The sequence below is a fragment of the Stomoxys calcitrans genome, chromosome 1 (genome assembly GCF_963082655.1).
Source record: "Stomoxys calcitrans chromosome 1, idStoCalc2.1, whole genome shotgun sequence".
Lineage (NCBI taxonomy): Eukaryota > Metazoa > Arthropoda > Insecta > Diptera > Muscidae > Stomoxys > Stomoxys calcitrans.
The window spans coordinates 195,727,421-195,753,496 of NC_081552.1; the positions used below are offsets into that span (position 1 = coordinate 195,727,421).

At 41.0% G+C, this 26,076-nt stretch overlaps 1 protein-coding gene and 1 long non-coding RNA gene across 2 annotated transcripts in view; both read right to left on the minus strand.

The window, feature by feature from the left end:
- LOC106091016 (uncharacterized) overlaps window positions 1-6,630 on the minus strand; it is a 54,428-nt gene extending 47,798 nt beyond the window's left edge. Inside the window, exon 1 of the mRNA XM_013257406.2 lies at window positions 5,244-6,630. Coding sequence (XP_013112860.2) covers window positions 5,244-6,506 — 1,263 coding nt within the window. The 5' untranslated portion in view covers window positions 6,507-6,630. The remainder of the gene's footprint in view (window positions 1-5,243) is intronic.
- A 253-nt stretch (window positions 6,631-6,883) lies between these two features.
- Window positions 6,884-26,076, minus strand: part of LOC131994220 (uncharacterized) — a 162,212-nt gene continuing 143,019 nt past the window's right edge. Inside the window, exon 4 of the long non-coding RNA XR_009396547.1 lies at window positions 6,884-7,240. This is a non-coding gene — a long non-coding RNA (uncharacterized LOC131994220). The remainder of the gene's footprint in view (window positions 7,241-26,076) is intronic.

The following is a 26,076-nucleotide window of genomic DNA, read 5'->3' on the forward strand; positions in this document are numbered from 1 at the left end:
AACGTATTATTGGTAGAAATGGGCGATGGGTAAATACCCAATAGGTATTTACCCGGTAAATTGGGTAGTTACCGGGGTATATTTGTCATATAGAGCATCAAAGACTCAGTGAGAGGCCGTGTGGAACCGGGTGGACCTCTTCACCTGATACCACTGATTGTCCGCGACTGCAATTACAGGTACTCCGTATGAAGCATTTCAGTATGCGCAACTTGTGGACGCGCCCGGTAGTTCCCACCAAAGCTTATAATTTTGCAGATATCAAAATTTTTTAATGATTTCGAATTCTTTGCATATAAACCTGATCTTCTGATCTCATAAAGTCGGATTTTAGTTATATATAGCCGCTATATAGACCAATCTCCAGACTTAAAGTCTTGAGGTAAAAAATTGGTAATTTCTCATCCGATTTCGATGAAATTTGGCACAGTGAACTCTGGTTGACCCCTATTCATTTCTCTGAAGTGCGGTTCAGATCGGACTATATTTGGATATAGTTACCCTTAGACCGACCACCCGATCTGCCGATATAGGGTATTGAAGCCATAAAAGGTCCATTTATTACTCGAATTCGACGCAATTTGGCACATTGTTTTCTGATAGACCCCTACCCATTCCTGTCAAATATGGTGCAGATCGGATCATATTTGGATATAGCTGCCATATAGACCGATCTCCCGATATTGTGTAATGAGCGTATAAAAGAAGCATTATTTATCCCATTTTTGTTGAATATCGTTCAGATCGGACCATATAGACCGATCTCCCGAAATAGAGTATTGAGCCCATAAAACGAGCATTTTTCTTCCGATTTTGATGAAAATTTAATATTGGGTATTTACCCAATACTTACCCAAGCGTTAGGTATTTACTCGGTAGAAACCCATCTCTAGTTATTAGCGCCTTAAAATAACAAATGGCCTTCATGTTCCCACGATCGCGATCGGTTTAAGAGCTGGAACAAGCTTACTCATCTATGCAGCTTTGGGAGAATCGCTACCTCCATGTGCAAATGTAAAGGTAACAGGGTATTATGCTTAGTGCATATGTTTGTAAGGCCCATCAGGAAGAGATATTGACTCATTGATAAGTGTATGGATCGACTAAGAATCACTGTCTGATTCGATTTAGCTATGTCCGTATGTCTGCTAAGCCATGTTAATTTGTGTGCTACATTTTTTGATATCTGAAGGGAGGCGGACTCTCCCCCTTACCCTAATTTTCAGAAACGCCAGATCTCGAAGATTGGTCGGGCGATTTAAGCGAAATTTTGTGTGCTCTCATAAAGTACCTTAAAAATAAAAATTTTGTATCCAAATTTCGGATGGGGTACCTAGGAGGACCGCCCCACCCTAAAACCTACCAAACATATATTTAGACCAATCACGACAATATGGCAATCAAATGAAAGGTATTTAGGAAAAGAAAACATATCTGATATCCATTTGTCGAACCAAGTGCTAGGAGGACCACCCCAACCCCCAAAACACCCCTAAATCGGACAAATATACCGACCTTGACAATATGGGACTCTAATGAAAGGTATTTGCAAGTAGAATACGAATCTGATATCCAAATGTGGGGCCACGTTTCTGGGGGTCTACCCCTTCCAAAAAACACCCCCCAAACAGGACTTATTACTGACCATGGGAATATGGGGCTTAAATAAAAGGTATTTGAGTGTAGAATTAAAATCTGATATGCAAATATGACACCAAGTGTCTGGGGGGCCGCCTCTCCCCAAAGGGGACACATTTACGACCATAGCCACATGGAGCTCAAATGAAAGGTCTTCGGGAGTAAAGCACGAATTTGATATCAATATTCGGGAAAAGTGTCTATGGGGCCACCCCACCCCCAAAACACCCCCCAAATAGTAAGTATTTGCTGACTTTTGCAATATGAGGCTCAAATAAGAGGGTTTTTAGAGTGGAACACGAATCCGATATATATTTTCAAGGCCAAATCACTGAGTGGCCGCCCATCCCCCAAAACACCCCCCAAGAAGGTCACGTTTGCCGACTATGAAAATATGGGGCTCAAAGAAAAGGTATTTGGGAGTAGACCACGTATCTGATATCAACATTAGGAACCAACTGTCTAGGGGACGTCACACCACCATAACAACCCCCAAGTATCACTTATTTGCTCACCAAGGCAATTTCCGTCATAAAGAGAGTGGAACTAAATATTTATAGTTTTTAAGGCCAATAACACAAACCGGACATATTTGCTAAGAATAATATAAGAATAGAGCACGTTGCTGATATATTTTCCGGGCTTAGTGGCGACCACCCTAATCTCCAAAACACCCCTAAATCGGCCATATCAATGTGATGCTAAAATAAAAAAAAAATATTCCAAGGAAACTTTTGTTCCATATAAAGTAAAAGAAGGCGCAGCGGAGTGGGCCCGGGTCAGCTAGTTTCATATAAAACGATCTCCCGATTTGACTTCTTGAGCCCCTGGCAGCCTCAATTTCCATCCGATTTGGCTAAAATTTTGTAGAAAGTGTTCTGCTATGACTTCCGATTCTGATTGTGTCAAGTATGGTCCAAATCGGTCTATAAGCTGATATAGCTCCCATATAAACCGATCTCGCGATATGACTTCTTGAGCCCTTACAAGCCACAATGTTTGTTCTATTTCGCTGAAATTGAGCATGTGGTGTTCCGTTATGACTTTCAACAATTGTGTCCAATACGGTCCAAATCGGTCTATAAGCTGATATAGTTCCCATATAAACAGATCTCCCGATTTGACTTCTTGAGCTCTTACAAGCCGCAATTTTTGTCCGATTTCGCTAAAATTGAGCATGTGGTGTTCTGTTATGACTTCCAACAACTGTGCCAAGTACCGATCTCCCGATTTGATTTCTTGAGCCCTAACAAGCCGCAATTTTTGTCCGATTTCTCTGAAAATATGCTCAAAGTAATACCTTATGACTTCCAACAACTGTGCCAAGTACGGTCCACATCGGTGTAGAAACTGTTATAGCTCCCATAAAAACCGATCTACCGATTTGACTTCTTGAGCCACTGGAAGCCGCAATTTTTTTCCAATTTGGCTGAAATGAAACACGCGGTGCTCTGTTATGACTTCCAACAATTATGTCAAGTATGGACCAAATCGGTCTAAAAGCTGATATAGCTCCCATATATAACTTCTTGCGCCCTTACAAGTCGCAAATTTTCCGATTTGGCTGAAATTAAGCATGAGGTGGTCGGTTATGGCCTCCTACAACTGCGCCAAGTACGGTCTGAATCGGTCTATAACCTGATATAGCTCCCATACAAACCGATCTCCCGATTTGACTTCTTGAGCCCCTGGAATCCCCAATTTTTGTCCGATTTGGTTGAAATTTTGCATGTGGTGTTCTGTTATGACTTCCAACAACTGTGCCAGGTATGGTCCAAATCGGTCTATACGCTGATATAGCTCCCATATAAACCGATTTCCTAATATGACCTCTTGAGCCTTTACAAGCCGCAGTTATTGCCCGATTTAACTGAAATTTTGCACGTGGTGTTCTGTTATGACCTCCAACAACTTTACTCAGTAAGAAACAAAACGGTCTATAACTTGATATGGCTCCCGTGTAAACCAATCTCCTGATTTGACTGCTTGAGCCCATGGATGCCGGAATTTTGGCCTGATTTGGCTGAATGGTGCATTCTGTTATGACTTCCAATAACTATGCTAAGAATGGTCCAAATTAGTCTATAACATGGGAGGCCACCGTAGCGCAGAGGTTATCATGTCCGCCTATGACGGACATGATAACGGACGGACGGAATCCTGGCGAGACCACCACAAAAAATTTCAGCGGTGGTTTTCCCCTCCTAATGCTGGCAACAATTGTGAGGTACTATGCCATGTTAAACTTCCCTCCAAAGAGGTGTTGCACTGCGGCACGCCGTTCGGACTCGGCTATAAAAAGGAGGCCCCTTATCATTGAGCTTAAACTTCAATTGGACTGCACTCATTGATATATGAGAAGATTGCCCCTGTTCCTAAGTGGAATGTTCATGGCCAAAACTTGCAATTTGCATAGTCCATAAGATGATATACGTCCCATATAAACCGATCTCCCGATTTTACTTTTTAAGCCCTTCCAAGTCGCAATTTTTGTCCGATTCGGCTGAAATTTTGCATGTGGTGTTCCGTTATGACTTTCAACAAGTGTGTCAAGTACGGTCCAAATCGGTGTAGAAACTGATATATATCTTTCAAGTAATCCGGTCTCTCGTTCGTCCTTGTTCGGTTTCTAGAAAATTTAATTTGTTGTGGTTTTTGCTTGTTGAGTCTCTTATGGGCGCAATTCTTATTTGAATTGGCTGAAATTTGACCTCTTATGTGGTCTCAATTCAATTATGGTCCGAATCGGAGGTACTTTTAACGCTTCCTTTCAACAGGGCTTATAAAGATAGACTTTTTGGTTATTATCTTTTTGACAACAATGGTTTAAACAGCTCACGCACCTTGCGTGTTTTGTTTCGCTGTCAAACATTTTCAGTTTGGTCTATACTTTAACCATGAATCGTCTTACAAACGAACAACGCTTGCAAATCATTGAATTTTATTATCAAAATTCGTGCTCTGTTATGAAAATTCATCGCGTGCTTCTTCCATTCCATCGACGAATCTCATTTTTGGCTCAATTGGTACGTAAATAAGCAGAATTATCGATTTTGGAGTGCAGATAAGCCAGAAGTATTGCAAGAGCTACCAAAGGATCCAGAAAACAGTCACAGTTTGGTGCTGTTTATGGGCTGGTGGCATCATTGGACCGTACTTCTTCAAAGATGATGCGAATCGTAATGTAACTGTGAATGGTGAGCACTATCGTGAGATGTAATCCCACTTTTTTTATGCAAAATGCAAGAGCTTGACTTGCATGACATGTGGTTTCACCAGGACGGTGCCACATGCCACACATCTTCAGCTCTAACGTTTCTAAATTTCAAAGACATATCTCTACCCGTTCTCACATGACATATTTTTTACTAGTTTTTTTTTCGATTGTCTCCCACTGTGAGACGATTGGGTCGGTCCTGAAGCCAGACTTCACAGCCCTGATTTACACTAAGCCCTATCCTCAAAAACCATCCACCATAAAAAGATCTTTCATTTGGCGACTATAAAGCAGCCATGCCATTTTATTTAAAGACTAAGCAAATTCCTCCATAAAATTTGTGTGTTTAAATTCTTCAACTTCTACTAAAATTGTTGGTCACACTCACCTCCTTTTTTTGGGGACTATTGCGTGGCGGCAACACATCGAAAACTTTTGTACTACCATCCAGGTACTCCTCACAATGATGATATTGTTTAACAATGACATACTCTGTGGCCAACTGTGCGGCAGTGGCTATTGCGGGCGGATATGGTAAACTTGAAGTTGTTGAGTTTATGCATGCAGCCAGCATTGTAGCATCACTTCCGCTTCCTGGCTTAGCCATTGTCGTTGTCGTTGTCGTCGTCGTCGTCATTGTCGCTGTAAGTCTTGATGAGTTTTGTGTTACTTTAGGAATTTCTTCTTTGGTATTATTTGGCATTGATTGATTGAAATTGCCCGTAGAGTAGTTGGTGGTACAGGTGGAGGAGGAGAAGGTTTTTGTTGTTGCGGTGCTGGTGCTGGTGGAGGTGGCAGTGTTGTCGGTTTGACATCGGGGGGAACTTTGAGCAGCACTTATTTCAGAGCTGCCAGCGAATGTATTGCCCTTTTCATTGTCCTTTGGTTGTTGCTCTATGAGTTGATTGCTCACTATGCCAGTGCCTGCAGAGACATTAGCATTCACCATCTTTTCGTCCTGACCATTTTGATAATGGAGCAGGGCCATGATTAGATCGGCACATGTCGTTTGTGCATCAACACCGGCAATCCAATGCTTTTCACCATCAATCCAAATTGAGACATTATCCGATAGCGTTTCCATTGAGGCCAGCGAATCATCATCGTCATCGTTATCATCGATGATAATAAGGTTGTCATGGTTGTTGTTGTTGTTGTTGTTGTGACCACCACCACCTCTGGCATCTTTGACAATATTATCAATGTCAGTGGCTACAATGTGGGCGAAAGTTTTTTGGTGTTTGTTGTTGTGGTTGTTGCTGCTGTCATCAACGAAAATAGTTTCTTGTCCAACATTACCCATGAATGTCAATGCATTTGTGTCATCTTTGTGCAAAGCCATTACTCGAACTGTAGGATGATCCTGCCTTGCCGAGTACTCCTCATAGATATCTTCTTCAGTTTCTATGTCTACAACAACAATATCACAGTTATTGGCTTGACCCTTATTCTGTATGCTCCTGCTGTTGGGGCCATTGCTAGTGCTGTTGATGTTATCCTTTAAACTTTTCTTTGCACCATGTGCCAGCGACTGCTGTTCACATTGTTGCTGCTGTCTTGCATGATGTTTCCGACTCTTCATCGGCTCATCGCTAAGCGGGCACAACACATTGCCATTGGTGGCATTGGCATTATTGGAGAACATTGTCATTCGTATGTCGTTGGCATAAAAACGTTGCCGTTGTTGCTGCAACAGCTGTATATGCTGCTGTACACTATTGTCAATGGTGTCGTAGTCCTGATACCATATGCCATGGGCATATGCTTTGATTAGACTACCAGGGGCTGTCATGGCAGTGTCATTAATGTCATTGTCACCACCTCCTCGAAGAGCTTTATTGATTTCACTTGAGTTTGATGGAATATGGTTAGCATTACCATTTGCAAATGTTGATGATGATTGCAGTGGGGCCAGAGTGGACCCCACCAACAACACCATTGGCGATGACGGCCTATTTGTTGAAGCTGACAGAGAGTGGGATACTTTGTTATTACTTTGATTCCGGCCAATGTAGTTGTTGTTGTTGTTGTTGTTGTTATTGCTGCTACTGCTGTTGTTCACATTACTGATGTGGCCGAAGGTCTTATTGGTCATTATTGTCCGTCCTGCTGTTGTTTTTTGCCGTGTTGGTTCCTAATTTTATTTTCCTATGCCAATGTTGCTCTTGACCAGGCCCTTTGTCCCAAAAGGACAACTCCCCTTGAGTGATGTTCCTTGTCTGCCTTATGGCTTCAATTACTATCGATGTCGTAGTCGTTCTCTTTCTTTTTGTTGTTTTTGCTGCTTCTGCTTCTCGTTGCCCTTGATTGTTTCAATCATTGAGAATATCCTCTTTCGCAGAAAGTCGTTAGCGTCTCTTCATTGATGTGTTTAATTGTTGTTATCTGCAAAAATACATATAAAGCATGACTTTCGATTAGATTTGATGAGATGAGCAACAATACGAATATCAAAAGAAACAGAGCTGTACAAATGTATCTGTCTGCCACTACAACAATAATGGGCAAAAAGTCAACGCAATGACTTCCTGCAGGAAATCAAAGTGAATTGTTGAAGTCAATCTTAATAATTAATTGCATGGAAAGGATCATTGTTGGAACGGCCTTAGGATGTTAAATTTGAATTGTCTTCAGAGTTGGAAAACGAATTTTGTAGCAATTAAATTAATAGTCAGTTTATGAACAACCATAGTTGGTAGTTTTGTCTTTGAGATTTTTCACACAGTTTATTTAAAGTAAACAAGAAAAGACTAAAGTCGAGCGGTGCCGACTCTATAATACCATACACCTACCCTTAGATGGAAATTGCCAGCTATATCTTATTATGAACCCTTCCCCATACCAGAAACCAGATCTCGGAGATGGGTGCATTGAAATGTTGTGTGCCACTTTTTGGTACCAGACAAAACACGAATTTGTTATAAAATTTTTGGGGGGGGGACGCCCCATCCCAAAACCCACCCAAACGGACATGTTTACCGATTGGGACAATATGGGTATCAAATGAAAGGTATTTAAGAGTAGAGTACGAATTTGGCATAACAATTTCACCCTAAGTGTCGGTGGGGTCCCCCACCTAAAAAAACAACACCCAACAGAACACTTTTAACGCTTTGGCCAATATGGGTATTAAATGAAAGGTATTTAAAAGTAGAGTACAAATATGACAGAAAAAATTTATTCCTTGGTGTCTGAGGGACCTCCCCACCCCCCAAAACCTCCCAGCAGGACATATTTACCACATGCGACAATATGGATATCAAATGAATGGTATTTGGAAGTTAAATATGAATATGGTATAAAGAATTGGGTCCAAGTACATTGGGGGCCGCCCCAGGCCCCAAAATCCACGCCACAAGTAGCGCCCAAAATCAAAAGTGGACGGGAAAATATGGGACTTAAATGAAAGGTATGGAGGCCACCGTAGCGCAGAGGTTAGCATGTCCGCCTATGACGCTGAACGCCTGGTTTCGAATCCTGGCGAGACCATCAGAAAAAATGTTCAGCGGTGGTTTTCGCCTCCTAATGCTGGCAACATTTGTGAGGCACTATGCCATGTATTAGAACTTCTCTCCAAAGAGGTGTCGCACTGCGGCACGCCGTTCGGACTCGGCTATAAAAAGGAGGCCCCTTATCATTGAGCTTAAATTTGAATCGAACTGCACACATTGATATGTGAGAAGTTTGCCCCTGTTCCTTAGTGGAATGCTCATCGGCAAAATTTGATCTGGAAGGAAACATAGGCTATATAATTTTTTGATATGGGGAGGGGGGCGGAACCTCCCCCTTACCCCAAAAGTACTACCCAAAAATAAAAAAGTGGTGGGATCGGGACAATATGGGATTCAAATGAAAGGTATTCCAGAGTAGAGTAAGAATTTCATAATAAAAGTTGCAAGTACAAGTACCTGGGGGCCGCCCCAGCCCCAAAACCCCTTAAAATAGGTTTATTTGACAATCATAACAATATGGGACTCAAATGAAAGGTAATCGGGAGTAGATTGCGAATATGGTCAGGAAGAAGAAATATGCTTTATAATTTTTTGATAACGGAAACAGGTGAATTTTGAACTGTTCAGCCACCTCGTTGATAGATCTGCGACAGTCGAGGGCGGTTTTTGTGTTCAGAAATAAGTTCTCCAGGGATTTAATGGCTGCCTGGCTGTCTGAGAAGATATTTATGGCAATTGTGGTAAAGACATTATATCTTAGCCATTCCACCACTTCCTTATTTGCAAGGATCTCCGCCTGATACACACTGCAGTGGTCGGGTAACCTTTTCGATATGACCAGTTCTAGATCTTTAGAGTACACCCTAAAGCCCACTTGGCCCTTTAGTTTGGAACCATCCGTATAGAAGTCTATGTAACTTTGGTTACCAGGGATATCGTAGTTCCAATCGCTTCTATCGGGAATAGTGGTACAGTAATTTTTATCAAAAAAGCGGCTCAGGTAGGGCGTAATCCACACTGCCTGGAACATCGGATATTGGGTAAAGAATAACACATTGTCCGTAGCCGCCAGCCACATGACCAGTGAGAAAGCTCCCTTAACCTTACGACAGTGGTCGCTACATTTTGGGTAGCCACAATGGCCAGAGGCATAAGATGTAGCATTTAATTCAGTGCATCACATGGTGTCGACCTCAGTGCGGCTGTGATGATCCGGTTAAGTATTGAGCACTAGGTGGATTTTTCAAGCGCCGTCCACCAGACCACAACACCATATAGCATAATAAGTCTGTCAACTGCAGTATATACCCAATACATGATACGCAGTCTAAATCCCCAACTTTTGCAAATGGCTCACTTGCAGGTGTATAGGGTGAGAGTGGCCTTTTTTGCCCTTTCCAACATGCTGGATTTGAAGTTCAATTTCCTGTCCAGCAAAACACCCAGGTATTTTGCACTTTCTGTAAATGGAACATTCTCTCCACCCAGGTTCCACTGAAGGCAACTTGTATCTCCTGCTGAAAAGAACTACTACTGTCTGTCACGGATTTACGCCAAGACTATTTTCCGTAGGCCACTTCCCTATTGCACGCAGAGCTTCCTGAAGTATATGTCTTAGAGTGCTGGGAACTTTCCTCTAACCGCCATAGCCACGTCATCAGCATACGCGACCACTTTTGCACCTTTTTCTTCCTGAGACAATAATATATATTTTTAATGGCTATATTCCAAGTTAGAGGAGGCAGTACACCTCCTTGAGGTGTTCCTCTGCTAATCCATCTTTTTAGATCCACAGATCCCAAGTCTGACGTAATGCATCTTTTACTAATAAACTTTCTTACGGTAGAGTCGATGCCTATCAACTCTAACTCCTTGATGATTGGTGTCGGTTTTTCCTTGACAGCGAGAGAACCCTCTAGGTAGCCATACGACCCTCTGGGTCGTAAATGGCCATTTCAGTGAACTTGCCTTTACTATATGCATGCTGCTGCCGCGACAGGCGATCTCCAGGCATCTTCACCCCAAGATATATTTCTATCAACCTCTCAAGAGTCTTCAGCATAAATTTTTATATAACATTTCGATAAGCCCCCCATCCTATGGTGGTGGGTACAAAAAAGTTTTCTTTTGCCAAATAGCTTCCATTTTAACCGCCTTGTGGACGGCGTGGGGAATCTTGTAAAATCCCCTATAATTCAGCTAAATTTGAATCGGACATTACTTATTGATATGAGAAACGTTTTCCTGTACCTTAATGCGATGTTCGTGGGAAAATTTAATGGATGGACAAACATAGTCAGAATGTCTCTTACATATAATTTTGTCATATCATCTGATAGAGGGTATAAATGGTAGCAATTTTTTGCAACCGCAAAATCCATTTCAAAAAATTATTTTTTTTTCATATTTCATTTATTTTATAAAAACCACATTCCACGTACATGACCCCTACACAACCAATTAAGCCATTTTCCCAGCATAACAAGCTAAGACCACCACCACATTCCATCATCAAATTGGAATTTTCCCAAGGCCATAATTCAAAGTGGCGATGGGTAGACAGAAACAAGAAACTAAGTAATGTATCAAGCATTTGCCCTTTTTTTGAAAGTTGCGCATTCACAAAGCAGAAAATTGGCAATACAAAAAAAGGCAAAGAAATTTGCATTTGGGATCCTTTAAACTTTTAAAACTAAAAAAAAATAACACATTTCATCCCTTATGCGCTGTGCTTTTCATACACAAGGTGTAACTGGCCGGCCGACCGACCGACCAACCAACCGACCGACCGACCTCATACATCACTTGGTGTCATTGCTCAAAAGAGTTCTTCCTAAAATACTTTTCCTTTAAGTACAGTTCTAAGTGCAATTGACTGTGGCAAACGGCAGAGTAAACGTCAAAGTTGTTACTTTTGTCGTTGTTGTTGTTGTTTTATTTCCTTGATATTATCCCAATGTGATGTATAAATGTACAGGGTGGCTGATGAATATTGCTACAATGATGAATATTGCTACATTTTTTTTTCGGTGTATGGAATACATTTTTCTTTTATTCATGTTAAATTAAATTATTAAATTAATTATTAAATTATTATTAATTAAATTAATTAATTAATTAATTAAATTAATTATTAAATTATTATTATTAAATAGAAAAAAAGTTATTACATTTTTTTTTGGTAGCGGCTTTCATCAGCCACCCTGTACTTTAGTTAAATGCATGATTGCATGTGCGCCAGTCGCTACATATGTGTGTGTCAAATGTGTATTAGGGTGGTTGGAGAATATGGATAAAATTTGGGCAAACTTTTTGGTAGTACGGAAATGGCTATATCGCATAAGGAAGTGTTTGTAAGTCAAGGGGTGTATCAAAACTTTTTTGAAATCTTTTACAGATAGACATTGGCAAACCGCCTCACTTTACTTTTGATACACTTCACTGCAGAACTGCATTAGTATCTGGTCCTACTCGTAGTTTGCACGACGATTCACATACCCAAACGTTTATTAAGCCTCCTACACATAGAAATGTCAGGGGAAAGCAAGTTTTATTCAATAAAGACTAATCAAAGAAAATCCTTTTTTTTGGAAAAAAAATGCAAAAAAAAAAATAAAATTTGTTCACATTTTTTGGCTTGCAAACTGTAGACATACTGAATTATCGTATGTTGAAGCATACTGCAGCAAACTCATTGTAAATCCCAATCATGCATAACAAGTAAAAGTGTGTTATGTTCGGCCGGACCGAATTTTGTATTCCCTAAACCATGGATCGCATTTGTCAAGTTCTTTGCCTCTCTTTATTGGGAAAGAAATGATTATGGATAAAAATGGCTATGCTATTGGAGTTAACCAAGTTATAAACCGATTTGGACCATGCTTGGTTTGACTGTTGGGACCAAAGTGGAAGTCATTGTGCAAAATTTCACCAAAATCGGATAAGAAGTGCTCTCTCTCTCTATAGGCTCAGGAAGAATAATCGGGAGATCGGTTTATAAGGGAGCTATATCAGCAAATGAACCGATTTAGACCAAACTTGGCAAAGTTGTTGAACGTTATATCATAACATTTCATTCTATATGTCAGGCCAATCGGGTAATAGTTGCGCCCTCTAGCGGCTCAAGAAGTCAAGCAGTCAAGATTCGAGATCGGTTTATATAGGAGCTATGTTAGGTAATAAACCAATCTGGACCATACTTGGTGCAGTTGTTACACCCCTTCACCATAGGATGGGGGTATACTAATTTCGTCATTCTGTTTGTAACTCCTCGAAATATGGGTCTAAGACCCCATAAAATACATATATTCTTGATCGTCGTGACATTTTAAGTCGAACTAGCCGTGTCCGCCCGCCTGTCCGTTTGTCTGTCGAAAGCACGCTAACTTTTGAAGGAGTACAGCTAGCCGCTTGAAATTTTGCACAACTACTTCTTATTAATGTAGGTAGGTTGGGATTGCAAATGGGCCAAATCGGTTCATGTTTTTATATAGCTGCCATATAAACCGATCTTCTGTCTTGATTTCTTGAGCTTTTAGAAGGCGGAATTCTTATCCGATTTGACTGAAATTTTACACATAGTGTTTTGATATCACTTCCAACAACTGCGTTAGGTATGGTCCAAATCGGTCCATAACCTAATATAGCTGTCATATAAACCGATCTTGGGTCTTGACTTCTTGAGCTTTTAGAAGGCGGAATTCTTATCCGATTTGACTGAAATTTTACACATAGTGTTTTGATATCACTTCCAACAACTGCGTTAGGTATGGTTCAAATCGGTCCATAACCTAATATAGCTGTCATATAAACCGATCTTGGGTCTTGACTTCTTGAGCTTTTAGAAGGCGGAATCCTTATCCGATTTGACTGAGATTTTACACATAGCGTTTTGATATCAATTCCAAACACTGTGTTAGGTATGGTCCAAATCGGTCCATAACCTGATATAGCTGCCATATAAACCGATATTGGGTCTTGACTTCTTGAGCTTTTAAAAGGCGGAATTCTTATCCGATTTGACTGAAATTTTGCACATAGTGTTTTGATATCACTTCCAACAACTGTGTTAGGTATGGTCCAAATCGGTCCATAACCTGATATAACTGCCATATAAACCGATCTTGGGTCTTGACTTCTTGACCCTTTAGAGAGCGCAATTCTCATCCGATTTGGCACAAACATACATGTGAAATATGATCAGAATCGATCTATAGCTTGATACAGCTCCCATATAAACCGATCTCCCGACTTTGCTTCTTGAGACCAGAATCGGACTATTACTTGATGTAGCTCCTCCACCGTCCGTAGTCATTATTCTTTCTTTGCCTAAAAACAGATACTGCGCAAAGAACTCGGCAGATGCGTCCATGGTGGAGGGTATATAAGATTCGGCCCGGCCGAATTTAGCACGCTCTTACTTGTTGAAAGTTAAAGCGGAACACTTTATGCGAAATTTCAGCCAGATAATCAGATAATAATTGGGCCCTCTAGCGGCTCAAGAAGTCAAGATCCAATATCGGTTTATATGGCAGCTATATCAGGTTTGGAACCAATTTGGACCATACCTAGCTCAGTTGTTGAGAGTTAAAATAAAACACTTCGAGCGAGATTTCAGACAAATCGGAAAATAATTGAGCCCTCTAGCAGCTCAAAAATTCAAGATCGAAGATCGGTTTAGATGGCAGCTATATCAAAACATGGACCATTATGGCTCGTTTACAATCCCAACCCACCAACACTAATAAGAAGTTTTGTGGAAGATTTCAAGCGCCTAGCTTTAATCTTTCGAAAGACAGAAGGACGGACGAACAGACGGACGGACGGACATGGCTAGATCGACTTAAAATGTCATGACGGTCAAGAATATATGTTAAAAATTTAATGACGAAATTTGTATGCCCCTATCCTATGGTGGAGGGTATAAAAATAAAAATCGAACCACAAATGCATTCGTAAATTGCAAAATATTGGTTTGCCCAAAAGAAAGAAAGTAAATGCATTTTTATTAAAACTTAGAATGGACTTTCATCAAATATACTTTTTTTTACACTTTTTTTCTAAAGCAAGCTTAAAGTAACAGCTGATAACTGACAGAAGAAAGAATGCAATTACAGAGTCACAAGCTGTGAAAAAATTTGTCAACGCCGACTATATGAAAAATCCGCAATTACTTTTTGGGCAACCCAATATGAAGCAGGTTTCAGCCAAAATTCCAAAGAAAAATTAAGTGGGAAGATATTGTTAATCTCAAGCGGACTTTGCGGACCTTAAATGGAGATTTGGCAGCCCCAACAAATTTACGAAATACCGAGGTGACCAACTTTAGGGGCCTGTCAAAAGGCACCCGGACTTGAAGTTTTGCACATAATCTCGCTAACAGCTCTGCTCTAAACATTCCGAATTTCAAAGAGATATCTCCAACCGTTCTCACCCGGGATAATTTTTACTAGTTTTTTTCGATTTTCATCCACTGTGCGCCGCATCCTCATCAACATTGTCTCGAGTGTCTGCAGGATCGAGAAGATCTTAGCCTGAAAGACGCTGCACCCGTCCAAATGTCTATAAGATTCTCTAATTTCAAGGAATTCAATGAGGTCTCCTATCCCCATCCGTATACACCGAGGGTCCGTGAAGGGCGGGGTACCCCAAACCCATAGATCCCTTTTCGGGAAAGCGACTTCCAACCCATTTGGTATTTAATCAGTCGCAACGCATATAAAATGGCGCAGCATTGCTATCCCCTCACGTAACAAAAAAATGACTTAAGTTAGAGAAGCGCCATGTAACTGACTTCCTCAGTCTCATGGCGATCTTTGTTGCCACAGGACCAACGTATAGATGCGAAGGCATAAAATAGGGAATGACATTCAGCGCCTCTGTCGGGGCACTCCTACTTGCCCCAGAGATTAGCAATGCCGCAGTACCTTACAACTTTTCGATCATGCTGCGAAAGGCACAGTTGTCCAGAGCTTTGTGCCACACCGGCTCAAAGCCATAGGTGAGGATTAGCTGAACGACCGCCGTAAACATCCAGTGCACCGTCCCCTGTCTTAGCTATAAACTCCTTCCTATCGAGTGCGCCAGGAGCAGATCCCATACAATGCCCTTTTGACACTTTCTTCGACGTTTCTTGGACAACATACCTTCTGGCCAAGAATCACTCCCAAGCACTTGCCCTTCGAAGTTAACGGTAACTCCATCCAGGACAGGTCCCTTAAAAACACACAGCTTCCTCCTCGTGGTGAAAAAGACCAGTTTAGCTTTTCTGGAAGTTCAGTTCAGTCTTTATGCCGATCCTGTTGACACTCGCCCATCTGGACAGCTTTCTCAAAGCTCTCTGAACGAGGTCCGTAAAAGTAGAGAGGAAACGTCCACCCACCATGATGAGAACATTGTCCGCCCAGGACGGGATATCGATATGAGCACCACACAGATCGGACCCTAAAGTTCGAGCCTGTGTGGTGCTCATAGCGGTAACTAGAAGCTTAGCTGCAAGCTACCAGGCGCGTCCAAAGGTTGCGGATATTGGAATGCTCCCTTACGGAGTATCGAGCGGAGAGTCTCAGTGAGAGGCCGGGCGGCACCAGCTATTGGGTAAATACTGAGTGCCTATGATTCTCGATATGACAAGACGAGTTGTTGGCGCCTTTAAATAACCAAAGACCACTATGTTTTCGCGTCGATCGGTCCCTTGGGACGGGCTCGATATCCTTGTTTAATTTGGCCCAGATATGTCAAGATTTGGATTTAGGTGCCGCATATATCGATCTTTCGATTTCAGGAATTGGGACCACCATAGGCGCATTTATTTTACAATTTCGTTGAAATGTGGGAGAGTGAGTTCTGTTAAGATCCTTGAAATCCTTGTTCAATATGGCCAGATCGGTCCAGATTCTTATATAGCTGCCTTATATACCGATTTAAGCGTTTAGGCCTGTAAAAATCGAATTTATTATCCGATTTTACTGGATTAGGCACAATAAGTTGCGCTAGGCCCCTTGACATTCGAAGGCTGAATTGGCTGAAGTTTTGTATGAAGTGTTTTGTTATGGCTTCCAACAACTGTTCCAACTGTGGTTCAAATCGTTTCATAACCTAATATGGCTGTCATATGAACCGATCTCCCGAATGTACTTCTTGAGCCTCTCGAGGGCCCAGTATACGTGCCAAATATGGTCCGCATCGGTGCATAACCGTATATAGCTCCCGTATAAACCAATAAGGCGGAATTCTTATTCGATTTGGATGAAATTTTCCTCAAACTTCCTTCCTTCTTCCACTATGTTCTCCAACAATCAAACCAACAACTGTGCTAAGTACGGTTCGAATCGGTCTATAACCTAATATAGCTGTCATATAAACCGATCTTGAATTTTGCCTTCTTGAGCCTCTCGAGGGCGCAACTCTTGACCGATTTGGCTGAAATTTCTCATGACGTGTTTTGTTATGACTTCTAGCAACTGTGCCAAATATGGTTCAAATCGAGCCATAACCTGATATAACTGTCATTTGAACCGATCTGAGATTTTGACTTTTTGAGCCTCCAGAGGGGGTAATTTTTATCCGATTTGGCTCAAATTTTGTACAACGGCTTCTCCCATAACATTCAACATACGTGGGGAATTTGGTTCGAATCGGACTATAGCCTGATACAGCTCCCATATAAACTAATCTCTCTAACTTACTTCTTGAGCCCCTAAAGAGCGCAATTCTTACTGGAATTGGCTGAAATTTTACACAATGACATTTACTATGGTCTCCAAAATTCAATTCGATTATGGTCCGCATCGGACTGTAATTTGATATAGCTCCAATAGCATAGCAATTGAAAATGCAAATTTTGTCCATGAACATTCCACTAAGGAAAAAACTTCTCACATATCAATGAGTGCAGTCCGATTCAAGTTTAGGCTCAATGATAAGGGACCTCCTTTTTATAGCCGAGTCCGAAAGGCGAGCCACAGTGCGACACCTCTTTGGAGAGAAGGTTTATATGGCATAGTACCTCACAAATGTTGCCAGCATTGGGAGGGGAAAACCACCGTTGAAAATTTTTTCTGATAGTCTCGCCAGGATTCGAAGCCAGGCGACGTTCAGCGTCATAGACGAACATGCTAACCTCTGCGCTACGGTGGCCTCCTGATTGCCCGCGGACAGTGTTTGCTATTTTCGGCAGACTTTTTTCTATGAGTGTATATAAGATTCACCCCAGCAGAGCTTCACATGCTTCGTAAATTGTAAATTTTTCGTTACCATTTCGAGAGTAGCAGCACTTGGAGAAGCATCTGTTGAATTCATTCATTCGTTTAGATGATATCTCAAACTTGAATGTCGTTAACATCATTAAAGTTTGAATTTTCTTTAGCACATTCCCTCTCATCTCTACCTTCCCATAAAAACAAAAAACAAACGCTTCCTCCAGACGAATAGTGTTCAGAGTTTCCTGCACTCATTTTTTAAACAATAACCACATACACACGTCTGCCTACACGGCCATAGATACCATACCATCCAGCAATAATTTGGAACGGAAAAGGTAAAACGAGCATGAAATGAAAATAAAACAAAAGCACTTGCCATTGAAGACCATCCGTCCGATTGGTATCCCTCTCTCGCTCCCTAGGAAACTAACAAATGTGGCAAATACAATAAAACAAAAAATTGTGTTTTTTTTTCTTATTTCGTTTAGTAGCACCTACAACTACCACACACTGAGCCCTGAATGAGAAGAAAGCTGAAAACTATCAAAACAGTTTAAACGCTTCAATAACTGTGCTAAATAAGTTGAAGAGGAAACAAAACCCGACCAAATGGATATCAGGAAAAACACACAAAAGTATTTTAGTTTTCTTTTTCTTTATTTTTCGTTCTAGTGGTTGACGAACGGAGGGTTTTTGTTTCCCCCTATTCAATTGAAAGGGTGCAGCAAATAAGTTGAAATTTATTAACCTTACGTCATGGGAAAGGATATAGGGTCCCTAAACGCAAAAAAAAAAAAACAAGTAAGAGCGTGCTAAGTTCGGCCGGGCCGAATCTTATATGCCCTCCACCATGGATCGTATTTCTCGAGTTCTTTGCGCTGCATCTCTTTTTCGGCAAACAAAGAATATTGAATATGAACTGTTATAATATTGGAGCTATATGAGGGTTATAGTCCTATTCGCACCATAAATGCTGAACATTGTAGAAGTCATTGTGTAATATTACAGTCCATTCGGCTAAGAATTGCGCCTTGTAGGGGCTCAAAAAGCAAAATCGGGAGATCGGTTTATATGGGAGCTATATCAGCTCATTTACCGATTTGCGCCATACTGTGCACAGTTTTTGGAAGTCATAACAAAACACCTCATGCAAAACTTCAGCCAAATCGGTTGAGAATTGCGCCTCCTAGCGGCTCAAGAAGTCGAGATCCAAGATGGGTTTACGTGGCAGCTATACCAGATTATGAACCGATTTCAATCATTATTAGCACAGTCGTTGGAAGTGATACCAAAACACCACGTGCAAAATTACAGCCAAATCGGATAAGAATTGCGCCCTCTAGTCGCTCAAGAAGTCAAGATCCCAGATCGGTTTATATGGCAGCTATATCAGTTTATGTACAGATTTTGACAATACTAAGCGCAGTTGTTAAAAGTGATACCAAAACACCACGTGCAAATTTTCAATCAAATCGAACAAGAATTGCGCCCCCTAGAGGCTAAAGAAGTCAAGACCCAAGCTAGGTTTATACAGCAGCTATACCAAAACATGGACCGATTTGAGCCTATATCAAAACATGGACCGATTTGTTGGATATGATACCAAAACACCACATGCAAATTTTCAGTCAAATCGAACAAGAATTGCGCCCTCTAGAGGCTAAAGAAGTCAAGACCCAAGCTAGGTTTATACAGCAGCTATATCAAAGCATGGACCGATTTGAACCATACTTACCACAGTTGTTGGAATTGATACCAAAACACCACGTGCAAAATTTGAATCTAATCGGACGAGAATTGCGCCCACTAAAGGCTCAAGAAGTCGAGATCCAAGATCGGTTAATGTGGCAGCTATACCAGATTATAAACCGATTTTAATCATACTTAGCACAGTCGTTGGAAATGATACCAAAACACCACATGCAAATTTTCAGTCAAATCGAACAAGAATTGCGCCCTCTATAGGGTCAAGAAGTCAAGACCCAAGATCGGTTTATGTGGCAGCTATATCAAAACATGGACCGATTTAACCCATTGACAATCCCAACCAACCAACCCTAATAAAAAAGTATTTCTGCAAAATGTCAAGCGCCTAGCTTTACTCCTTCAAAACTTAGCGTGTTTTCGACAGACAGACGGATGGGCATGGCTAGATCGACTTAAAACGACATGAAGATCAATAATATATAAACTTTATGGGGTCTCAGACTCATATTTCGAGGTGTTACAAACAGAATGACGAAATTAGTATACCCCCATCCTATGGTGGAGGGTACAAAAATAATTCATTGGCCATAAGTTCCATAACTTCTTTTAGGTAAAACGTTGCAAATTAGTTTACGATAAAATTGCAAGAATGGAAAGGGACGAATACAATATAAACTGGCAAGCAGACATTGATGTTGTTTCAGCATACATAGGGCTGCTGTATTAGCAAACATTTTTTACTGCCATTTCAACTAACAAATTCAGCTATACTGAGTACACAAGTCTGCTGAAATAAAAATTTGTATGCAGACATTACTGCTTTCTCACTTTTAGCAGACAAAAACTGCTGATTTAGCAAACAGTTTTGCTGTTTTGAATAACAAATATGGTTCAGTGTATGGGTCTAGCAGAACTCACTGTCGCAAATTTTATCGAAATCTGATGAAAACTTAGCAGTTTATTGCTTCAAAACTTTAAGTTTGGAAATCGGTTCATATAGCGGCTATGTACAACTACAGTCTGATATTATGAATTCAGAAGATCAGGTTTATATACAAAGGATACGATATATCATCAAAATTGCTTGCAAAATGTTTTATGTAGCCAAGATATTTGCAAAATTATAAATACCCACTTTTTTTGGGTATATATGGGTATTTTCCCGGGCATCATAGGTACTCAGTACTTAAGCAAGAGCCGGTGCCGCCAGGCAGGGTGAGTATTGGTTTGCAATTGCGCCACCAAACAATTTAGTCCGTCGAGTAGAGTATGCCGTTGCCATCTGTTGCATCTGCACCATTCCGAAAACTAACTTTTATACAGTTTCAGATCGTGCGTTTGTCGCAGAATATTAATGGTCCAAATCGATGATCGCTTTTTGGATCAATCGAACGTCTAATACACTGGATGAATGCCTTCCATTCATCAGAACGTGATCATTTTTCTACCCACCACCATAGGACGCAAATGCAAATGCACATTTGCCCATGAACATTCCACTAAGGAACTGGGGCGAACTTCTCACATACCAATGAGTGCTGTCCGATTCAAATTTAAGCTCAATGATAAGGGGCCACCTTTTTATAGACGAGTTCGAACAGCGTGCCGCAGTGGAACAAATTTTTCTGATGTTCACGCCGGGGTTTGAACCCAGGCGTTCAGTGTCATAGGCGGACATGCTAACCTCTGCGCTGCGGTGGCTACCATAGGATGGGGATATAGGTTGCCCAAATAGTAATAGCGGATTTTTCATATAGTCGGCGTTGACAAATTTTTTCACAGCTTGTGACTCTGTAATTGTATTCTTTCTTCTGTCAGTTATCAGCTGTTACCTTTAGCTTGCTTTAGAAAAAAAAATAGTGTAAAAAAGTATATTTGATTAAAGTTCATTCTAAGTTTTATTAAAAATGCATTTACTTTCTTTTAAAAAAAAATCCGCAATTACTTTTTGGGCAACCCAATACTAATCTAGTCATTGCGTTTGTAACACTTCGAAATATTGATCTAGGACCATATAGAGTATATATACTCTTGATCGCCTCTACATCCTGAGTCGATCGAGCCATGTCGGCCCGTCTGTCGAAATCACGATAGCGGTCGAACGCGTTAAGCTAGCAGCTTGAAATTTTGCACAAATACTTAATACTGATGTAGGTCGTTGAGGATTGCAAATGTGCCATATCGGTTCAGATTTCGATATAGCTCCCATATAAACCGATCTACCGATTTGACTTCTTGAGCCCCTGGAAGCCAAAATTTTTGTCCGATTTGGAAGAAATTGTGCACATAGTGTACTGTTATGGCTTCTAATAGCTGTGTTAAGTAGGGTCTACATCGGTCTATAACCTGATATAGCTCTCATATAAACCGATCTCCCGATTTGACTACTTGAGCCTCTGAAATCGCAATTTCCATCCGATTTGGACTTGCAACAACGGTCCGAATCGGCCAAGAACCTGATATAGCTCCCATATAAACCGATCTCCCGATTTGACTTATTGAACCCCTGGAAGCCCCAATGTTTGTCCGATTTGGCTGAAATTTTGCACATAGTGTTCCGTGATGACTTCTAACGGCTGTTCTAAGTACGCTTCAAATCGGTCTAAAAACAGATATGGCTCCAATATTTTAGCGGAATCCATGGTGGTGGATTCCCCAGATTCGGCCCGGCCGAACTTTGCACGAACTTGTTATTGTTATCCTCTGACTCGGTGAACAACCATGTCGCTTTGTGTATATTCCAATCTGGATGTAGGTCCCATATAATTCGATTTGAAGAGGGCAATGGAGGCCACCGTACCGCAGAGGTTAGCATGTCCGCCTATGACGCTGAAAGCCTGGGTTCGAATCCTGGTGTAACCATCAGAAAAAATTTTCAGCGGTGGCTTTCCCCTTTTAATGATGGCAACATTTGTGAGCTACTATGCCATGTAAAACTTCTCTCCAAAAAGGTGTCAAAACTGCGGCTCGCCGTTCGGACTCGGCTATAAAAAGGAGGCCCCTTATCATTGAGCTTAAACTTGAATCGGACTGCACTCATTGATAGGTGAGAAGTTTGCCCCCTGTTCCTTAGTGGAAAGTTTATGGGAAAAATTTGCAATTTGAGGGCAATGCTTATCAAGTTTGGCTTAGTTTACATGTTGAGTTCAGGAAACAGAACCAAAATTCCAATTAAGCTTCTTGAGTTTTTATAGAGCCTAGACCAAATCAAAAAAAGTTTTGGGTGCCCTGATTTCCAACACCACTGTAGCACAGTGGTTAGCATGTCCGCCTATGACGCTGAACGCTTGGGTTCGAGTCCAAGGCTTCTGGCGGGAATCGAACCTATGACTCCTGCACTGGTAATCAAAGCACACTACCAACTCGGCTACCAACTCGGCTACCAACTCGGCTACCTGGCCGCCCTATTTCCCCTTCTAATGCTGGCAACATTTGTACGGTGCCATGTTTTGTAAAAACTTCTCTCCAAAGAGGTATCTCACTGCGGCACGCCGTTCGGACTCGGCTATAAAAAGGAGGCCCCTTATCATTGAGCTTAAACATGATCCCACTTCCAAAAAGTTCATAAGGAAAACATCATCCACACAATTTGCCGAAAGTGATCCATGGTTCAGTGCAAATGCTTAAACTTAACATTTTAACAGTTTTTTAAGTTTCATTGATTTGCCATAAATAGCCCTAAATTAGATTTGTGTTAATTTCATCACTCCACTGCACCCCTTACCCACCCATGTATATTCAGTAAAGACACACAGTTCCCAAAAAAAGAAAGAAGAGGAGCACAAACCAAATTAAAGACTACAGGTTGAAGTATAAATTTTCATACCTTAACTTTGGGTCGATGGTATTTTGTTTGTTTTGTTTTTTTTTTTTCGATTTTTCCACATTGCCTTCAACCCCCCCCCCCCCCCCACTTTGGGAAGAAGATGGAAATTCATGTATCTTGGTAGATTGGTCTGTGGGTTGGTGGGTAAAGTGGATGGGGAATGTGGGTTGGAAGCTCAAATTGATTTCATGTAGGGAACAACATTGTAACGTTAAACGGATAAATGTCAACAATGGATGAATGAAGCGACGAGTATGTATGGAATGGAGCGAATATTGTGAAGTGAAAGCAGATACCGACAGCACAACACAGCCAAAGGGAAACCAGCCAAGCATGTAAATGGATAAATAAAACAACAAAAACAACCGGAAAAAGGCGATGGAACACTATTGTTAAATTGTAGAGTAGTTCGTCAGAGTCCAGCTGCCTTGGTGTAAATGGAGATGAGTGCCAAATTGAAGGTGGCAATGCCAGCAATGGTGATAAAATGGCAATACCCCAAAGCGGAACCGTGTTGTACGCTCTGTTACATTTTCTTGTAGCGCACTGAAGCCATGCCAAGACAATGTTGTAAATTGTTGAAATGACCAAAAATATACATACATACCTATATATTTGGTTATTTCATGGCAAAGCGTATGAAAATAATTGTGAAAGGTGAAAAAATTTACTGCATTAAGGTGTTGTTATTTGCAATTTTCGCCCCTGGTCTCGAATTTTGGCGAGATTATCACAAAATATTTAACTCGGCTAGAAAAAGGAGGTCTCTCATAATTCTCTTATCCCCAATGAAATGCTTATGGGGAAATTTGTAATACCTGTTTTTCGGCTATTCACTTTCGCAAATGGGGGCTGGTCTGAATCATATTTCATTGCGGTTCCGAGAACTCTTATACAAGTCACAGTTTCAGCGAATTCGGGCAACAAATCCGCTTTTAATGGGATTAGGATCCTTAATTGGAAGATCGTCTATATGGCAGCTATATCTTAATATAGCCTGATCAGGACCATATGATGGTCGTATGACGGCAGGCATAATACAAGTGACTGTTTCAAATTCACGCGAAATCCGGCCTACGGGAAATGTGTAATCATTTGCCCCAAATATACCGCTCCTAAACTGGAGCATAAGTTGCCTGTCACAGGACATTTCCTACAGGGAATGAAAAGTTTCCATTGCCATAACTTATGATTCTTAATTGTTTTTATCAAAATTCGCCTCATTATTGTTACAAATTGCTTATCCGTTAACTATTGGTTGCCCAAAAAGTAATTGCGGATTTTTCATATAGTCTGCGTTGGCAAATTTTTTCACAGCTTGTGACTCTGTAATTGCATTCTTTCTTCTGTCACTTATCAGCTGTTACTTTTAGCTTGCTTTAGAAAAAAGTGTAAAAAAAAGTATATTTGATTAAAGTTCATTCTAAGTTTTATTAAAAATGCATTTACTTTCTTTTAAAAAATCCGCAATTACTTTTTGGGCAACCCAATATATATGTAAATTAATGTTGCAAATTTGCAAATCTTGCCCATGAACATTCCACTAAGGAACAGGGACAAACTTCTCAATGAGTGCAGTCCGATTCAAGTTTAGGCTCAATGATAAGGGACCTCCTTTTTATAGCCGAGTCCGAAAGGCGAGCCGCAGTGCGACACCTCTTTGGAGAGAAGTTTTACATGGCATAGTAGCTCACAAATGTTGCCAGCATTAGGAGGGGAAAACCACCGATGAAAATTATTTCTGATGCTCTCGCCAGGATTCGAATCCAGGCATTCAGCGTCATAGGCGAATATGATGCTCTCGCCAGGATTCGAACCCAGGCGTTCAGTGTCATAGGCGGACATGCTAACCTCTGCGCTACGGTGGCTAACTATTGTTATCTCCCTTAAAAAAAACTTGCAAGGCATACTCATCCGTTTTCGAACTGTCCCAGGACATATCCTACGGCATTAGAATGGTGGCAATTCATCACCTCGAGCGACAAACCCTTATAAAAGTGATAGGTTTTTCCATGTAAGGTGACGAGAACTGGGACCGGTACCTATCACCAGAGGACCTATTCCGTGACAGGTTTGGAACCTGTCCCATTTCCCGTAGGTCGGTTATAAATGCCCTTAATCAGCAGATCGGCCTTTATGGCTACTATATTTGAATAAAGACCAATCTGAACCATATTTGAGTTGGATATTAGGAGGTTTTTATGCATTCACTTGTTACGATTTTAGCAAAATCGGATCATGGATCGCATTTTTATACCACCATCATAGGATGGAGGTAAACTAAATTCGTCATTTTGTTTGTAACTCCTCAAAATATTCATCTCAGACCCCATAATGTTTATATATATTCTTGATCGTCATGACATTTTATGTCGAACTAGCCATGTCCGTCCGTCTGTCCGACCGTCCTTCCGACCGTCCGTCCGACCGACCGTCCGTCTGTCTGTCGAAAGCACGCTAACTTTTGAAGGAGTAGAGCTATCCGCTTGAAATTTTGCACAAATACTTCTTAAAGGTGTAGGGCGGTTGGGATTGTAAATGGACCATATGGGTCCATGTTTTGATATAGCTGCCATATAAACCGATCTTGAATCATTACTTCTTGAACCACTACAGGGCCCAATTTTTATCCGATTTGACTGAAATTTTGCAGAAGGTGTTTTTTTTATGATTTGCAACAACTGTGCTAAATATGGTTGAAATCGGTATATAACCTGATGTAGCTGTCATATAAACCGATCTGGGGCCTGACTTCTTGAGCTTCTAGAGAGCGCAATTCCTATCCGATTTGGCTGAAATTTTGAACGACGTAATTTGTTATGATATCCAGCGCCAAGTATGGTTCAAATCGGTATATATCCTGTTATAGCTGCCATATAAATTGATCTTGAGTCTTGACTTCTTGAGCCTAATATATATAGCTGTCATATAAACCGATCTGGGGACCTGACTTCTTGAGCTTCTAGAGAGCGCAATTCCTATTCGATTTGGCTGAAATTTTAAACGACGTAATTTGTTATGATATCCGGCGCA